General features: G+C 38.7%; 1 protein-coding gene across 1 annotated transcript in view; it reads left to right on the forward strand.

Annotated features, from left to right (window-relative positions):
- Window positions 1-14,125, forward strand: part of CLCA4 (chloride channel accessory 4) — a 29,932-nt gene extending 15,807 nt beyond the window's left edge. The window contains exons 7-14 of the mRNA XM_005678150.2: window positions 22-249; window positions 4,249-4,426; window positions 5,687-5,793; window positions 6,480-6,695; window positions 7,595-7,862; window positions 10,984-11,154; window positions 12,778-13,014; window positions 13,354-14,125. Coding sequence (XP_005678207.2) covers window positions 22-249; window positions 4,249-4,426; window positions 5,687-5,793; window positions 6,480-6,695; window positions 7,595-7,862; window positions 10,984-11,154; window positions 12,778-13,014; window positions 13,354-13,793 — 1,845 coding nt within the window. The 3' untranslated portion in view covers window positions 13,794-14,125. The remainder of the gene's footprint in view (window positions 1-21; window positions 250-4,248; window positions 4,427-5,686; window positions 5,794-6,479; window positions 6,696-7,594; window positions 7,863-10,983; window positions 11,155-12,777; window positions 13,015-13,353) is intronic.

Genomic DNA, 19,319 nt, shown 5'->3' on the forward strand with positions numbered 1-19,319 from the left:
TTATTACCCGTTTTTATTCAGACTTCTAATCGTCTAAATCGAATGAACCAAGCGGCCCAACATTTCCTGCTGCAGACTGTTGAAAATGGATCTTGGGTGGGGATGGTACACTTTGATAGTTCTGCTTCCATCAGAAGTAATCTAATCCAAATCATAAGCAGCAATGAAAGAAGAAAGCTCTTGGAAAGTTTACCTACAGTTGCTAGCGGAGGAACTTCCATCTGCAGTGGAATTGAATCAGGATTTCAGGTGAAAACCATACTTCAAATATACTTTGTTTATTACTAGAACATTTTTATGTTAAGTGGTGCTCCTCATACTTGCTCCCTAATTTTAATGTAAGTAATTCTGAAAAGTAGAGAACTAATCACATAGAGAAATTCACTTGTCCATCTTTCCATTAAAAGAAATCAATGAGCAAAGTAATGGGTAAATAAATGACTATTACAGTTTCACTGGAGTATAAGCCCAATGAGGTCAGAGACTTTGTCTTATTACCATGCAGTAGTCAGTGCTCAAGGAATGCTAATTAAATAAGAGGGCTTGAACAGCAAGAGTCATCCAATTTTAAGCAATGAAGCAAGTTATATGGTTTGACTCTCCTTCAGAGCAATCCTCATGTTAGCTTCTGTTATATTCAGTTAGGGAAACTAATGTTTATCTGTCAAAGTTCCAGATGTAGCAAGAACTGTTAAGCATACTTAGGGTAAGGAATACTGGTCATAACATGAGTTGTGACATCATCAGAGTACCAGCTATACTACTTACTAGCCATGTGATCTAGGCACAGTCTTCAGCCTCCTTGGAAATTAGTCTCTAATGCCTTATGTATAAAATATAGAAAAATAAGAATGCTTAACTCATAGGATTATTATGAGACTTAAGCAAAATGATACACGTTTGTACTTAGGACAGTAGTCATTATACTACATAGTAAACATATAATTCACATTAATTATTATTACAAATCTTATTTTTATCCAAATGGTCATCTTGAGCTCAAAATTAATATCAATTGCATCATTTTCCTGCTTAAAAAACATGTCCCTTCACAGTCCATAAGATAAAGTCTAAATTCCTCAGTGTGATGTTATTTAAAAGCTTCTCATTCTATGATAAACTTGCCCTCACCTCTCTTGCCAGCCTTTTTTTTTTCAGTTCTCCCTTACCAATACTCTCTGCCTCAACCAATTTACTGCACACATTGTTCTCCAAGCCCCTATGTACTAACAGCCTTCATACATGTAATTCCCCTGTCTAAAATGTTTCTTTTCTGTCTTTGCATGCCAAAATTCTATCCATTCTTCAAAATCCTTGATCCTTCATGCAGCTTTTCCTGCCACTTCCAACTCTATCAAATGTCTCTCTTTTATGAATTAATGGCATTTTCGTATAGTTTTCTAACATGAAGTCTGAGTTCATACTCCAATGATCACTTACCAGATTTCTAACTTTAAGCATTCTTCACCTCAGTAGCTTTTAATTACCTCATCAATAAAATTGAGTATGAATGTTAGTCTGTAGGGTTGTTCATGTTTAATTTATCCAATGCATATTTACTGTAGGGAGTAACCATAATATATTTTAATTTATTAACACATATTTATGTAAGAAGCAAATCTCACATGTTAATTTATTGAGGAACAGATAATATACAGATAAATCTATCAATTTTTTTTTAATTGAAGGTTGTGGAGATAGTCTTGTGAAGTGACCAAACAAATGTAATGTGATTAAGTAAGAGGGAAAGAGGGACAAAGCCCACTTAGGGTGAAGAGAGGATCTATCTGAAGGGTGATGGTTAAGCTAAGATTTGAAGGATGAGAAGGAGCCAGTCATTCAGGTAGAAAGAAAAGGGCCAAGTCCCTTGGGAATGAGGTGAACAAAAACTGAATTATTTAAGAAATTATAGAAGCCAGTGACACTGGAATTTGGCAAGTAAGGGGAATGAAATGTAATTGCCGGGTAGAAAATGGCTATATTCTTCAAACCCTCAAAAAGATATGATGAGGTTTGTATTTTAAACACAACAGAAGGGCTTTAAGCACAAAAGACATAATTATTTCATATTTTGGGAAGATGACTCTGGTTCAGTTCAGTTCAGTCGCTCAGTCATGTCCGACTCTTTGCAACCCCATGAATCACAGGACACCAGGCCTCCCTGTCCATCACCAACTCCTGGAGTTCACTCAGACTCACGTCCATTGAGTCAGTGATGCCATCCAGCCATCTCATCCTCTGTCATCCCCTTCTCCTCCTGCTCCCATCCCTCCCAGCATCAGAGTCTTTTCCAATGAGTCAACTCTTCGCATGAGGTGGCCAAAGTACTGGAGCTTCAGCTTTAGCATTATTCCTTCCAAAGAAATCCCAGGGTTGATCTCCTTCAGAGTAAATGGTAGCACTATAATATTATAGTTTCTCTTTATTGATTGTTTTAGTTTTGCCTTTGCCAATCATCTCTATATTTCCCCAGTCTCTCACCCAACTCCCAATAAATATCTTTAAATGTAATTATTTCTATGAATACAAAATCCATGTAGTTCCTGCTGAATCCCCAGCAGTCAGTGCAGTGAATAACACACTGCAAGTGTTCAGTGAATAAAATAATACAAGGGAGACATGAAGGACAGAGAACTCTGCTTCATCTTTGAATCTTCATTTGTTCCCAGATGTGTAGGGGGGGATGTGATGGGGATGATGTATAAATGCTATAATGCATGAAAACATTTCCTAAATTTTAATTTGGTTCTAGTGTACATAGAGCCATATTTCAAATAGATTAAAAATATACATTCAGAAAACTAAGATCATGGCATCTGGTTCCATCGCTATATGGCAAATAGATAGGGAAACAATGGAAGCAGTAAGAGACTTTATTTTGGGGGGCTCCAAAATCACTGCAGATGGTGACTGAAGCCATGAAATTAAAAGACGCTTGCTCTTTGGAAGAAAAGCTATAACCAACCTAGAGAGCATATTAAAAAGCAGAGACATTACTTTCTCAAAGAAGGTCCATCTAGTCAAAGCTATGGTTTTTCAGTGGTCATGTATGGATGTGAGAGTTGGACTATAAAGAAAGTTGAGCACTGAAGAATTGATGCTTTGCAGTCGCTTGGACTGCAAGGAGATGAAACCAGCCAATCCTAAAGGAAATCTGTCCTGAATATTAATTGGAAGGACTGATGCTGACGCTGAAGCTCCAACACTTAGGCCAACTGATGTGAAGAACTGAAAAGACCCTGATGCTGGGAAAGACTGAAGGCGGGAGGAGAAGGGGACGACAGAGGATGAGATGGTTGGATGATATCACTGACTTGATGGATATGAATTGAGCAAGCTCCGAGAGTTAGTGATGGACAGGGAAGCCTGGTGTGCTGTAGTCCATGGGGGTCACAAAGAGTCTGACACAACTGAGCGACTGAACTGACTGAACTGAAAATTATATATAGCAGTCATTCTTTGCCTAAGTCACTGATAGCCTATCATTTTTTTTCTCTTGGACTGGACTCGGTTTCTCAAAATGATGTATCAAGAAGCCACTTCCAATAAAGCTGTCAAAGAAGATGAAATACAGTTGTCTTCCTGAGATAAATTATCTTTATCCTTTCTTATGGGTGCCTAGATTCAAAACTCTGTGTTTCAAACTATTTAGCTTTATAGGAAATGGTTCAAGCCATAAATAGGATACATTCTCAGTAAGTCATATATTCTCTTAGCACCATTAATATGCTTAGTTATGTGCTTGTGACTATTAGCGATTAATTAAAAATTATATAACAAGATTTTTAACTTGTGTAGAACTTTCCACATCTTTTGTTTATTAGCATACTGAGGATACCCTAATTTGGAACCAACAGCTGCTTTAAAAATTTTGAGGTGAACTCTTAATGCATCTAGCTGCCTACAGAACCAAAGAAGCAAAAAAATATTTAATGCCATTATATGCTTGGTGTCTGGTTTTCCTGAGTGCCACAGAATGTGATGTCATAGTCATTGAACTCAAGTAGGATTTTCCATACCCCTACTCCCACACAACTTCATCTGAGCAAACATTTCCTACTGTGGGTGGACAGAAAATAAAAAGTTCTGTTTAAATTCCCCTAGCATTGTGATTACAGATCCTTTGATTTAAAAATGAAGCTGTCTCCTCTTTTCTGCACACTATTTTCTATGTCCATTTTATCCTAATCTCTCCCAGGCCTAGTTGACCTAGGATCACCTGTAATAATGCTCTGCTTATATTTGTAGGCAATTAGAAATGCTTACTTTCAACTAGATGGATCTGAAATAGTGCTGCTGACTGACGGGGAGGATAACACTGTGAAGTCTTGTACTGAGAAAGTGAAACAAAGTGGGGCCATCATTCATTTCATTGCTCTTGGACCAAATGCTGCTCTAGAAGTCAAAGAGATGAGCACTGCAACAGGTAAAATATGACATGCATCCTTTGATAGCAATACATAAATGTAGAGGCTGACAATTCAACAAGTTCTCTTAAGCTCCTCCTCTGCAGGTACTGTGCCAGGAGCTTGGGATCAGAGTTAAACCAGACATGATCTGAAGGTGCCAATAGTCCCGCTGAATGGAGAGACAAATAACACCGCTAATCAGAAAAGCATAGTCAGATAACACTCCTCCATAACAAGAGACATACACAGGTGTCAAACACCATGTGAGCAGATGGAGTCATTGATTCTCTCAGCATTGAATAGAGTCGGGGAAACAAGGCATGAGAGATGAGGAGCTAGACATTTATCAGTTTGTTTGCTTTCTCCGGAAGAAAAAAGGATGACAGAGAATATAAAGCATGTTGGGGTGACAATGCAAGCCACATTGAGGGATAGTGAGAAATACATGAGGCTAGAGAATAGACTGAAAGTTAAGGATGGGCTTAACAGAAGCTCCGGCTATAAATATAGTAATAACAACGTTTCTAGATTAAACGTAAAATAGCTATTATCTTACAAAGACATGTGAAGAAAATGGACTACGTGTGTTCAGTGCCTTCTTAAACATAGTAGAGAATACATAATTTATAACATTATAAAAATCAATTATTGTATTGAATTATTGTATCTAATGTTACCAAACAAACACTTGCTTTTTAATGCTTAATTGTACAAACTCCCATCATTTCGAAGTAATTTTATAGCCATTGTAAAGTATTTCTGTCCTAAATATCCCTCCAAAAGTATTGTTTTTAAACTTGTCTCTATTGCTTACCATTTTTTATCTGCTCATTGCCAAATTTTGTCAGGATGCTTCAATATGAAATCTCTTTAACCTTTCTGATTCTGACCCACTCTGGCAGGAAAACTTGAAAGCTGATATGGTTAGAACTGTATCTTAAATAATCATTAAAGTGAATAATTTTCCTAAAGGCTATGTGATCCTGTGAGCTTTAGTTCATGAAATCATAACATCTCCTTTCACATTCTTTAGTTAGCTGATGCATTTAAACCAGAAAGATTTCTATTAGTGGAGTTAAAAGGTAGCTTACCTCCCAGTTGTGAAATTTTTTAGGCAACATTTCAGAGATAATCTTTTATGCCTATCTGATTTGGATTTATTTTTATAATACATACTGAAACTATGGTTTTGTTTACCCTGATATCATCCTAATCACTAAAATGTGAAAAGCACTTATTTTCTGAAAAGCAACCTAGTTAATGTATTTACATTTTAGGAGGAAAATATGTTTATGCTTCAGACGAAGGCCAGAACAATGGCCTTATTGATGCTTTTGCAGCCCTTGCATCAGGGAACATCGATGCCTCCCAGCAATCTATTCAGGTCAGAGTTCCTAGTCCTCGAGTATTTATGTTTGGATTTAGACTTAACCAAGAAAAATAATCTGGTTGTTACAAGTTTTGAGTTCTGTATCATCACCAGGTGGCTCAGTGGTAAATGATCTGCCTGCCAATTTAGGAGATGCTGGGTGGATCCCTGGGTGGGGAAGATCCCCTGTAGGAGAAAATGGCAATCCATTCCGGTATTCTTGTCTGGAGAATTCCATGGACTAGGAGCCTGTAGGGTTATAGTCCATGGTGTCACAAAGAGTCAGACACAACTGAGTGACTGAGCACTTTATTTTAAGTCAAGAAAAATGGTAAACTGAGGGCAATACACACACAGAACTAATTTTCTCAGAGGTAGTTTAGCACTTTAATGCTAAATCCTAGCATAGGTGCTCACCAAGACAGCTGGGAAAATAATAACAGGGCCGTATCTCCAACTGTAAATCCCATTGTCCTGCTCTAATGCTTTTATTATATCCTATTCTCGCCTCAGTAGCTTTAGTTCCACACTTTCTGACTGACAACTGTCATCCCAATTAGCTTTCAAAGAGATCGCAAGCCTAAGGTGGTATGCCATATTTAAGTTTGTTCTCAAGGCAGAAATTTAAAAATACGTAAAACAGAAAAAAAGCATAAAATTACTCTCTTCTACAGTTATTAATTTTTTATATATTTAAACAGCTTGAAAGTAAGGGATTAAAACTCAACAGTAATGACTGGATGAATGGCACTGTAATAATTGATAGCACTGTGGGAAAGGACACATTCTTTCTCATCACATGGAGCCAACAACTTCCCTCTATTTCTCTCTTTGATCCCAATGGAATGTCAATGGAGAATTTCACAGTGGATTCAACTTCCAAAATGGCCTATCTCAATATTCCAGGAGCTACAAAGGTAAACAATTAATTTTTAGACCTCTTTGCAAATTTTACAGGTGAAAATACATCATTTGATATCATAAATGTGGATGCCAATACTTGTATCATTTCAAAATTTAGATAAAGTAGAATGTACTTGATATGACTGTATGGTCCCGAAAATTTTGGTGACAGAGGGGGGAAAAAAGAACTTAAGCATTAGAAGAAAGGACGAGAAAGGAAAAAATTAAGTAGGCTAAGGACAAACTTTGAGGGGACAATGTAGTAAGTCTGTGCAGCTTGCTGTGTAGATAGCTACAAAGCTATTTCTTATACCAGATCATAGGGGAGCTTCCTTGATAACTCAGTTGGTAAAGAATCTGCCAACAATGCAGGAGACCCCAGTTTGATTCCTGGCTCGGGAAGATCTGCTGGAGAAGGATAGGCTACCCACTCCAATATTCTTAGGCTTCTCTTGTGGCTCAGCTGGTAAAGAATCTGCCTGCAGTGCAGGAGACCTGGGTTTGATCCCTGGGTTGGAAAGGCTACCCACTCCAATACTGTGGCCTAGAGAATTCCACGGACTATTGTCCATGGGGTCGCAAAGAGTCGGAAATGACTGAGCAACTTTCACTTTCATTTTTCACCAGGTCATAGAGTCTGTAGACTCTGAGATCTAAGGATAAGTCCAAGATCAAGGCAAACTTTCCAAAACTTATTTTTACCAATGGAGATTTCATAAACTTTGGATACCAGGCATGATAATAGGATATTCTTTCCAAACTGCCTCAACTGTTACCTCTTTACCCTCAAAACTCTTAAAGCTCTCAAAGCTCTGTTTATTTGGTAACACACTTAATAGTTTAGAGTTAGATAATGGAAAAACAGAAAATAGCTTGTTGTTGGATACTTATTCCATTTTTATTGAATTTTTAGGTGGGTGTGTGGACTTACAATATTCAAGCAAAAACAAGCTCAGAAACATTGACTATAACAGTAAATTCTCGGGCAGCAAACTCTTTTGTGCCTCCAATCACAGTGAATGCTAAAGTGAATAAAGATACAAACAGCTATCCCAGCCCACTGATTGTTTATGCAGAAATTCTACAAGGGTATTTACCCATTCTTGGAGCCAACGTGACTGCTTTCATTGAATCAAAATTTGGAGAAACAGAAGTTTTGGAACTTTTGGATAATGGTGCAGGTAAATCACAGGTTTCTTGGAACAAGTCTAAATTTTCATAACTCAAGGTATGTTATGAGTCCCTGAGGAAATGTGGGGCAGAGGGACAGGCATCAGAAAATTGACGCAGATTGTGGATGAACAACTGGACCAGGGTGAAATTCTATCCAGGTAACAACTCCAAAGTGATTTGCAAGTGTCTTACACATGGTAGAGCACTCAATGAACTTTCCTGTCATTATTGCTCTTTCTTCCATTTAGACAACCAATGTCTTCCAATACATAGGAAAGTATCATTGCTGATATTGAGGACAGCATCAGGAATTCTGAATAAGTGTTTCCTAGGAGTATATATGGAGAAGGCAATGGCACTCCACTCCAGTACTTTTGCCTGGAAAATCCCATGGATGGAGGAGCCTGGTAGGCTGCAGTCCATGGGGTTGCTACAGACAGACATGACTGAGCGACTTCACTTTCACTTTTCACTTTCATGCACTGGAGAAGGAAATGGCAACCCACTCCAGTGTTCTTGCCTGGAGAATCCCAGGGACGGGGAAGCCTGGTGGGCTGCCGTGTATGGGGTCGCACAGAGTCGGATACAACTGAAGCGACTTAGCAGCAGCAGCAGCAGCAGCACCAGCAGGATTATATAACCAAGAAAGTCTGGCCAGAGACAGTGAAACACAAGTAGTAGTATGGAATGAAGCAGTACAATTTGGGTCCCTGGCAGGGAGGGGATGACAACCATGAGAAATTCCCAACAGCTGGATAAAAAGTTCACATATAATCTTGGGGACTGAGACCAAAGGAAGCTGGATCTGCCATCAGAGAGAAGGGGACATCACTGGGTCATCATCAGATACCAGATCTGATTGGAAGGTATCAAAATAGAGTGTTGACCACTCTCTATCTCCTTGGTCTGTACGGGTGAGTGGTACTGTACTTTAAAACCTTTTCCCAATTCTGAATTATTCTGGGAACTAACACTTTTTTAGAGAGGTCATTTAGTAAAGAAATTACTATCTCAGTAAACATCTAAGTTGTCAGAATTTTCAATTAGCTTCTTTTCGATGTAGTTAAATCAGCCAGCTTATAACCTATCATCAGCTAGAGTTGGCCCTGTGAGAAGTTTAGAAGGCAAAAGTCTTTGGTTTGTCAGTGCCGTCATCTAATATGACAATATTTTCTTATATTATCCCATGACCCTCTTTCTCCCAACCCCTTCCATGCTAAGTTAAAACTCCTGTATCTTGTTTCATTTCTCAAGGAGAAATAAAATTTCTCAAATAAAACTCAAATAATTTGGGACAGCTTTACCTAAGAAAGCATAGATGCTTAAGAATGACTTTACCTAAGAAAGCATTGGCAATTAACAATGACTTGGAGCAGGGGTTCTCAAATTTTAACTCCTGAAGTGAAACTCCTGAAGAGCTTGTTTTATAACACAGAATGGGAACACCAGAAAAACTTTCATTCCTTATATGACCCAGAGAAACGCAGATGCTGTTGGTCTAAGGATTTCATTTTAAGAATCTCTCTCTTAAAAGTCTTAACCCTCTGGAGAAATGTGTTTGCAAGTTAACAAAACTCTCTAGTACTGGTGATATGAAGAAATATCCTTATGATACAGTATTCCTAAGCTCTCATAAATGTTTATTCTAAAAACAGATGGGGTTTTCCACTGTTAGACCAGAAAATTAATCAATCATAGTGTAAGAGGTAGGGATTAAAATGAAAAGTGAGACATTGAAGATAAGTTAAATAAGTAATTTGTAGGTGATAGCAATGAGAATTAAATCTTATGCAAAGATAATATTTCTTTAGTGGGGATCCTTTGATTCAGAGAGAGAGAGAGAGACAATATAATTGTGCTTAAAGCATGAGCTGCAAACAGACTAGCTGAGAAACGGTAAGAAGAATGCTATAATAATCTGCATATGAGTTCATAAGATGAAGGCATTAAGTACACATGCATAGGTATCAGTATATATACCATTATGTCTGTGTAACAATATATTATTACAAATAAAAAGGGAAAAAATGGAAGCAGTGAAAGATTTTATTTTCTTGGTCTCCAAAATCACTGCAGTGATAGCAGCCATGAAATTAAAAGACTTGCTCCTTGGAAGAAAAGCTATGACAAACTTAGATAGCGTATTAAATAACAGAGACATCACTTTGCCGCCAAAGGTCTGAATAGTCAAAGCTATGGTTTTTCCAGTAGTCATGTACAGATGTAAAAGTTGGACCATAAAGAAGGCTGAGCACCAAAGAATTGATGCTTTTGCACTGTGGTGCTGGAGAAGACTCTTGAGAGGATATTAAACCATTCAATCCTAAAAGAAATAAACCCTGGATATTCATTGGAAGGACTGTTGCTAAAGCTCTAATACTTTGGTCACATGATGCAAAGAGCTGATTCACTGGAAAAGACCCTGATGCTGGGAAAGACTGAAGGCAAAAGGTGAAGAGGGCTGAGGATTAGATGGTTAGATAGCACCATTGACTCAATGGACATGAATTTCAGCAAACTGTGGGAGATAGCAGAGGACAAGGAAGCTTGGCGTGCTGCAGTTCATGTGTCTGACAAAAAAGTTAGACACAACTTAGTGACTGAACAACAATCACAACAAAAATAATACACACACACACACACACACACACACACACACACACAGGCTTCCCAGATGGCACCAGTGGTAAAGAGGCCACCAGCCCGTGCAGGAGACAAAAGAGGCTTCGGTTTGATTCCTAGGTCAGGAAGCTCTCCTGGTCAGGAAGGAGGGTCAGGAAGATCTCCTGGAGGAGGGCATGGCAACCCACTCCAATATTCTTGCCTGAAGAATCCCACAGACAGAGGACATTGGTGGGCTACAGTCTGCAGGGTTGCAGAGTCTGACAGGACTGAAGCGACTTAGTATGCATGCATATGTACACAGACAAACACAGTACCACAAGGATATCCATCCAACAAGATACTGATTGGCAGAGCAAAATGGAAATATTCCCCAAGGGGTCAATCACAAAATAGGGAGATCAATAAAAGCAATATGCTTATAAAGCCCATATGCTTGACTTAGAAAATACTTAAGTTTTTATTTTTCTTTACATTAGTAATTTATTCCTTCACTTCCATAACAAGGTGCTGATTCTTTCAAGAATGATGGAGTCTACTCTAGATACTTTACAACTTATAAAGAAAATGGCGCATATAACTTAAAAGTACGAGCTCATGGAGGAGAAAATGCCGTCACAAGGAGCTTAAGGCATCCAATGAATACAGCTGCATACATACCAGGCTGGGTAGTAGATGGTGAGTACTTCATAATATCTGAAATCAACAGTGGCTTGAATAATTGTGAGTTGGTATGATTAAGGCTATAAATATTTTATGACTTCAGAGTATAGCTTCTCCCATTTCTGGAATGAATTCTCAGTCACATGACAGTTTGCTTCCAAATTAACCTAAGCTTACAGTGTCTTTGGTATAGACATTTCAATGAAAGCCAGCCATTATTAGATTTGTTTGGAGCATCTGACCTACATCAACAAAAATTTGCTACATTTTCAGCTCAGGATGAAGAGGCTAATATGTTATGTACTTAAAGTGAAAGAGGAGAGAGAAAAAGTTGGCTTAAAGCTCAATATTCAGAAAACGAAGATCAGGGCATGTGGTCCCATCACTTCATGGGAAATAGATGGGGAAACAGTGGAATCAGTGTCAGACTTTATTTTTCTGGGCTCCAAAATCACTGCAGATGGTGATTGCAGCCATGAAATTAAAAGACGCTTACTCCTTGGAAGAAAAGTTATGACCAACCTAAATAGTATATTCAAAAGCAGAGACTTTACTTTGTCAACTAAGGTCCGTCTAGTCAAGGCTATGGTTTTTCCAGTAGTCATGTATGGATGTGAGAGTTGGACTATGAAGAAGGCTGAGCACTGAAGAATTGATGCTTTTGAACTGTGGTGTTGGAGAAGGCTCTTGAGAGTCCCTTGGACTTCAAGGAGATCCAACCAGTCCATCCTAAAGGAGATCAACCCTGGGATTTCTTTGGAAGGAATGATGCTAAAGCTGAAGCTCCAGTGCTTTGGCCACCTCATGTGAAGAGTTGACTCATTGGAAAAGACTCTGATGCTGGGAGGGATTGGGGGCAGGAGGAGAAGGGGACGACAGAGGATGAGATGGCTGGCTGGCATCACTGACTCGATGGACATGAGTCTGAGTGAACTCCGGGAGATGGTGATGGGCAGGGAGGCCTGGCGTGCTGCGATTCATGGGGTCGCAAAGAGTCAGACACAACTGAGCGACTGAACTGAACTAACTAGAAACCAATGGTAGAATTTATCCATCTGATTACATAAGCCTTTATTTGCGAAGTTTTTATTTAGTCAAAAGGAAAAATGTGTAGAGGAAAGCAATGAAAAATATTAAGAATGCATTTTTGTTAGCTTTCCTTTGTTTTGTCCTGTACGTCACCCTTATAGGGGCTTTCTGTTGCAATATAATTTGAATATTAGTCATTAGCAGTTACAACAGGGAGGAAGTGTGAATGAAACCTGACACAAGTGACTGAAAGTGAACCAGTAGAAATTCTCCCAGATTTATTCCCATCTTAAAGATAATTTAAGAAATAGAGCAACTCCTTTATTTTTAAAGCATATATTAACTATATAACAATATTCCCATTCAGGACAGTCTTAATTCCAAAGCAATTTATTATCCAGTTCTACCCTACAATACTCTGGTCAGGATGCTAAAGAAAGAATTCTCCTACCAACTGAATCTTTATGATCTTGTCACCAAAAGTAATAAAATGAAACTGTGTATATGGAAAAAAAAGAGGGGGGAATGTAGGATAAGAAATACAATTCATTGAGTTCTGAAAATATTAGTGCAGATTTGTCCATTAAATACCAGGAATTTGTAATGCAGGCAACATTGAAGGGAATCCACCAAGACCTGAAAATGATGAGGACACTCAGACAAATGTGGAGAGTTTCACCCGAACAGCAACAGGAGATGCATTTGTGGTTTCCAATGTTCCACAGTCTCCCTCATTACTTGACCTCTTCCCGCCAAGTCAAATCACGGATCTTGAGGCCACATCACATGAGAATGAGATCAATCTAACGTGGACAGCACCAGGGGATGATTTTGATGTTGGAAAAGGTAAGGACTACGTGTCATGCACTGTTGATTAATTGAAAGTTGCTTGTTGCAAAAGCAAGTGTCTAAGGGTGTGTGAGAGGGAAATAATTTATAATTAATAGCTCAGCAAAGTATTAATTTTATAATCTCATGTTATGAATCATCAAGCGTGGCATAATATAACCTGCCATGTATCATCTGCACAGTTTAAAAATCAGAATTCAGCTTTTATGGAAAAATAAATAAGGCTGTGGATGTGAGCATAACTTTGGCATGACTAACAGCGTTTTGGAGGAGAATGAAAAAAGATTTCATATGGTATGCTCTAGTTTCTAAACTACATATAACATTTTTTCTTAGTTCAACAGTATATCATAAGAATAAGTGAAAGCATCCTGGATCTAAGGGATAATTTTGATGATGCTCTGCAAGTAAACACTACTGCTCTGTTACCAAAAGAGGCCAATTCCAAGGAAACCTTCACATTCAAACCAGGAAATATCTCAGAGGAAAATGAAACCCACATATTCATTGCCATTCAAAGTGTGGATAAAAGCAATTTGACATCAAAAGTATCCAACATTGTGCAAGTAGCTTTGTTTGTTCAAGAAGATTACACTCCTGATGAAATTCATCCAGATCCTAGTCCTGATAAAAATCCCCCTAAATCCGGACTCAGCGTTTCTGCCTTGGTGTTGTTAGTGGTTGGCTCTGTGGTAATTGTTAGTCTGATTTTAAGCATCACCATTTGTATCTTAAACAAGAGAAGAAAGCCTAGCAGACCCAGAACAGGGTTTTAAGAATATATCAACAACAAAATTAAAGGATGTTTCAGAATTTTTAAATTTATCATGTGTGAAAATAATTTGAAGAATTTTACAAGGAACCCTTAGACTAAATAGAAACATGCAGAGATATTTGAAAAATTGTAAATCAATATTAAATTAAACAATTTGTATTTATTAATGTATCAAAAGGTGATAAATATCTTTTTCATATTCATACCTGGTTACATATTATCTGACACAAAACTTCTCTATAAAAATACAAATTTCATCAAGAAGTTCAAACTGTCTATTGGAGTGGTCAAAATACAAATGTAAGAAGGCAAATAAACAATATTTTTGAGAAATGAATTTGGTCTGAGTATTTTTTACTATAAATTGATTTTATTGTATTCACTGAAGGTCTTTAATTGTATACTTGTATCAGTTGACTTCCCTGGTGGCTCAGACGGTAAAGCGTCTGCCTACAATGAGGGAGACCTGGGTTCGATCCCTGGGTCAGGAAGATCCCCTGGAGAAGGAAATGGCTACCCACTCAAGTATTCTTGCCTGGAAAATCCCATGGACATAGGAGCCTGGTTGGCTACTGTCCATGGAGTTGCAAAGAGTTGGACACGACTGAGCGACTTCACTGTCTATCAGTTCAGTTCAGTCACTCAGTCATGTCTGACTCTTTGCAACCCCATGGACTGCAGCATGCCAGGCCTCCCTGTCCATCACCGACTTCTGGCTTTTACTCAAACTCAGGTTCATTCAATCGGTAATGCCATCCAACCATCTCATCCTCTGTCATCCTCTTCTCCTCCTGCCTTCAATCTTTCCCAGCATGAGGGTCTTTTCAAATGAATCACTCCTTCACATCAGTGGCCAAAGTACTGGAGTTTCGGTTATCAGTCCTTCCAATGAATATTCAGGACTGATTTCCTTTAGGATGGACTGGTTGGATCTCCTTGCAGTCCAAGGGACTCTCAAGTCTTCTCCAACAATATACTAGTATATACAATATAAATAAGGACATGTTTACTGTACTTCATTGATATGGAAGATATTAAAGAAGCTAGGGGAAAGGAAATAGTGGGGGATGCCTGATAACTGGAAATGTTGGTTTTACTCTTATAGCATTCATTGGAAAATAAGCTGTGTAGTAGGGCATTTGGGGACTGTGCTATTGAGGTAGAAGGCCTATTAGCACAAGTAATTCCTCTGGTGGGCTGGCACCTACTCAAGCATTGCTGAAAGCTATATACATAGAGGTGAACATAGAGAAAATGTAGGAAAGGGGTTGAAAGTGGAAATGTTGGTTGCTCAGTCATATCCGACTCTTTGTGACCCCATGGACTATAGTAGTCTGCCAGGCTCCTTTGTCCATAGGATGCTTCCAGACAAAATTACTGGAGTGGATTGCCTTTTTCTTCTCCAAAGGGGTAGAGTAAGACAACTGACTTTTTACCAGGAGGGGAATAAAAGCCTGAAATTCGCTAATAGTGGACAGAAATAATGTAAAACAGCCAGACTTTCCCTATGTCCTTCCAACCTATCAACCCTACCAGCCTGGTTAGTACTCTCCCTGATTCTCTGGGGCAACAGCTTTGCTCTGATGGGTCTTAGTTGAAGACTCTCCACTTCCAGGACAGGCTTTGATTTAGATCTGTTTCCAGAACTACATCAGTAACTGATTATGAATTGGTAAGAATCAGAAAAACAACAGAATGATTACCATTTTTGTGTTCTGAATAAGCTACAAAATTTATATGAGTCAGTAAAAAATGAAAATGAAGAGCTCCTGCTCAATAATTTATAAGGATTTTAAGATGGTAAGAGCAAAGCATTAAACCAAGTACTTGGACCTTCTAAGCATGAGACACCATGCAAATGTATAAGTCCCACCCCACAAAGCTAGCCCTGGCTATAGTACAGGATAACCTAGTGAGAAAATCTGAAGTATAAAGGCTCTACATGGGATTTCCATTACATTCCTAAAGCATTGTTATGATCCAATATTTTATTTATAAAATGTACCAGGTATAGAAATGAAACCTTAGGGCCATCACCATCTGGTAGGAAATCTAGCTACAGGAAAAATTGTAAGCTATCCCAATAAAGGAAGAGAGGCAGCCCTAAGTGGGGAAGAGTAGTCCATTATCAACCACAAAGGTTCAAATGGCTACAGGATTCCTGAAGAGAAAAACCACCACAGCAGCCATCCAAATGGCTGCTGCCCCTACAGATGGGCAGTTGGCAGTGTCACAGGCTAACGACCCACCTGGAGAGGTCAGTCCAAGCTTGTAGGACCAAGAGATGGTGTCCATTTACCATCTCAGCTGCTCAGCCAGAACTGAGGGAACCACTTTCCCATGTTATAATGCATGCTACTTGGTGTTGGCTGATATTACAGGTCAGAGTGACCTAATACAGCATGGGTAAACGGTGAGACCCAAAACACAGTGTCTGATGACACTACCATAAAATGGAACTCAGAATAGCACAGCTCAAAGTAACTATGAAGTGAGTCAGGACTGCTGTAGATTTGACAATAAAGTATGGTTGCTAGTCTCCAAAAGGATTTCCAAAGAGCCACAGCTCCTGTTGTTCATGGCCTTATGTAGTTGTCTCCCACATTAGGGTATAGGATGGTCCCAGTGACTTATTTAAAAATCAGAAAGCAGCAGAAATGATGGACACTACATTTTTTGTATTCTTGATAACTCTGTCATTTACAAAACTTCAGTTATAGTGACAGAGATCACTGCAGAGATTCCAAGACTATACAGAGAATGAAAGAGGCCTAACTATCCCTGCTTTCCAGTCATACCTCAAGATTATTCTATTTGCAGTCATTAGACTTCAAGCATAACTAGCAAAAGAACCTCCCCTTTAAGACCAGTAAGCCAACACAATTATGGAGGACATAAATAGGTAGTTGTTTTAGCCACCAAGTTTTCAACTAGTTTGGTCCATAAATCTAAATTACTGAAACAACCAATAACAGTATTACTCAGTGTTCCATCTGGGTATCAGAACCACTGTTAACATTATGGAATTGAGAATTTATTATAGGGGTTAACCGGGACACTAAAGAACTGAACAAAGAACTGTAGAATCAGGAAAAAAAAAAAAAAAACGTAATATAAATATTAATAACAAACCTCCCAGAAACACTGGAGTTAGCTCTTGGTGTTGGATGTTGGAAGTTAAGCAAGGCCAGGAACTAGCGTGGAACTGTAGGAGTTTGCTGTTTGCTATGTCTTTGCCTCTGCTCCGCTACCACCCCTGTAAGACTCTTGCCAAGTCTCTCATTGTGGGTCTGGGATCATAATGGGCCGGCAAAGCCAGCACTAACGGAGAGGAGCTGGACACGGGGTAGGGAAGAGTAAGGGCGCTAGCCTGTTTCCATCTCTCTTATTGCCTCCTATCACCTCAGCTCCAAGTAGTCATGGCAGCTCTTTTAGATCCTTGAACTTTCAAGCAAATGTCTCTTGTCACCAACTCTAACCCAAGCCATACAGAGTCTATGAAATGTACTTCTATTTTCTCCAAGTTGCCTCAGCAAAGCAAATTCAAACAGGGAAGTATGTAATGATGATCTGTTGCACAGTGAGGAATTTCCTTATGTGGTAGTAAGTGGACCCTCTCCTTAATGTGTCCTTAAGAAAACTGAAGGAAACAGGAAGCTCTGAGCCCCTGTGACCTGGTAGATTATTCCCTTCAAAGCAGCTTCATGGACTGCAAAACCTCTGGCCCACTCCCAGGAACCGTGGAGGTATATTGTACTGAACCCACTTATCTATTTACGTCCATATTCTGTAAGCCTTTTGTATTGCTTCTTTGCAAATTCAGTAATAAACCTTGTTATTCAGTAACAAACAATTTAAGAAATGTTATCAATTTCCAAATGACACAAATTGTTTTGATTTTGAATAGAAAAGCATAAATTGCCAGGGGGGAAAAACAGGAAGAGCTTATAAATACAAATGAGAAACTCGTGTGTGAGATCAAGAAAAGATAAGAATGATTCAAGTAGGAAGAAGCAGTCAAGCATTTCTGATTAATTCTAAAATGTGGCCAATGAATATAACAACACAGTTATTAGTGACCGTAATAAGAGAAATCTTGCTAAAGAAAAACAGGAAGTGAATAAATCCAGAAACTGTATACACACAATTCTTTCAAGATTTTAATTCTGAAGTAGAGTAGAGAAAAGGAGTAGAAATTGGGGAAAGTAATATGTGGTCCAAAGAGATTTAATCTTTACTACAATTGTAAATTTTTTGTAAATGTTTCAGAACTATTTTATATTTTAAACTCTCTCTACATAATGAACTGATAAAAAATAAAACTTTAAAACAGTTCTTTGTAATTAGAGATTGATATAAAAGCAACAGAAACTATACTTTAATTTTCTCATCTGTAAAAATCTGTGAAAATACTAATATCCACCATCAGAAAAGTGAAAGTGACAGTCGCTCAGTCATGCCCAACTCTTTGCAACCCCATGCACTATAGCCTGCCAGGCTCCTCTGTCCATGGAATTCTCCAGGCCAGAATACTGGAGTGAGTAGCCGTTCCCTTCTCCAAGGGATCTTCCCAACCCACAAATCAAACCCAGGTCTCCCGCAAGTGTTGTATAAATCTCAAGATAATGGCAGTCCTTGGCCTCATTTCTGCACACACTTAGTGTTCAATTCATAGCAGCTCTCATGCTGATAAGGTTTGTATTGCCATACCCTAAATTCAGATATCTCAGCACTGAGGGTGTTGGGAGCTGCATTAGGCATTACTGACAAAATAGAGGCACAGCCCTAAACCCCCTCCCTTTGTTCCGTAGGCACAGACCTGGAATGAAGGAGATATGCTTTGTGATTCTGACTTGTTTTTTCCATTCCTTGGCTGAGTTGACTGAAGAGAATATTAAGGTGTTATTGTTTTTGAGAGGAGCATGAGAAGGCATAAAGCCTTCTGCAGCTGTGCTCAAAGAATAAGTCATAAAGTTAATCAATGACATTTGTTCAAGGACTTTTACAAAAAAATGTTCCAGGGTGAGCACACAGGCCGCAGCTTGAGGCCATGGGAGGGATTCCTATCTGAAGCCCATTTGTTGCTGAATTCAGGGCTTAGGAATAATTAAAATAGTTAGAAGCTAAAGATTTAAGGATTGCTGTAATGTTACAATATTCTACTATAGCTTATAGAAATTAGGGACTTTAGAGATGCCCTTTCTAAGAAATAGTGAGCTTAGGATACTAGGGGCAAACAGGACTTGGAAAGATAAGAATTAAACTGAGGAATGTGGTATGCAGCCCAGACATTAGCATGAGTTACAGTGTATTCACAAGGAAACATGAGAAAAAGTAGATAAGAGAATCGCTGAGGAAGGAACTCCTTTTGAGGGGCAACAGTCATTTTTGGAGAAAAATAAATCTGGGTCAATGGGATCTAAAAATATCAAACCTCTGACCTAATGCTTTTGTAAAAGTATAAAAGAGAATCATAAGCTTGAAATAAACAGCCAGTCCAAGAAAACTGAGAGGCTGCCTCAGTTTC

The sequence above is a fragment of the Capra hircus genome, chromosome 3 (assembly GCF_001704415.2).
Source record: "Capra hircus breed San Clemente chromosome 3, ASM170441v1, whole genome shotgun sequence".
In the NCBI taxonomy this organism is placed as follows: Eukaryota; Metazoa; Chordata; class Mammalia; order Artiodactyla; family Bovidae; genus Capra; species Capra hircus.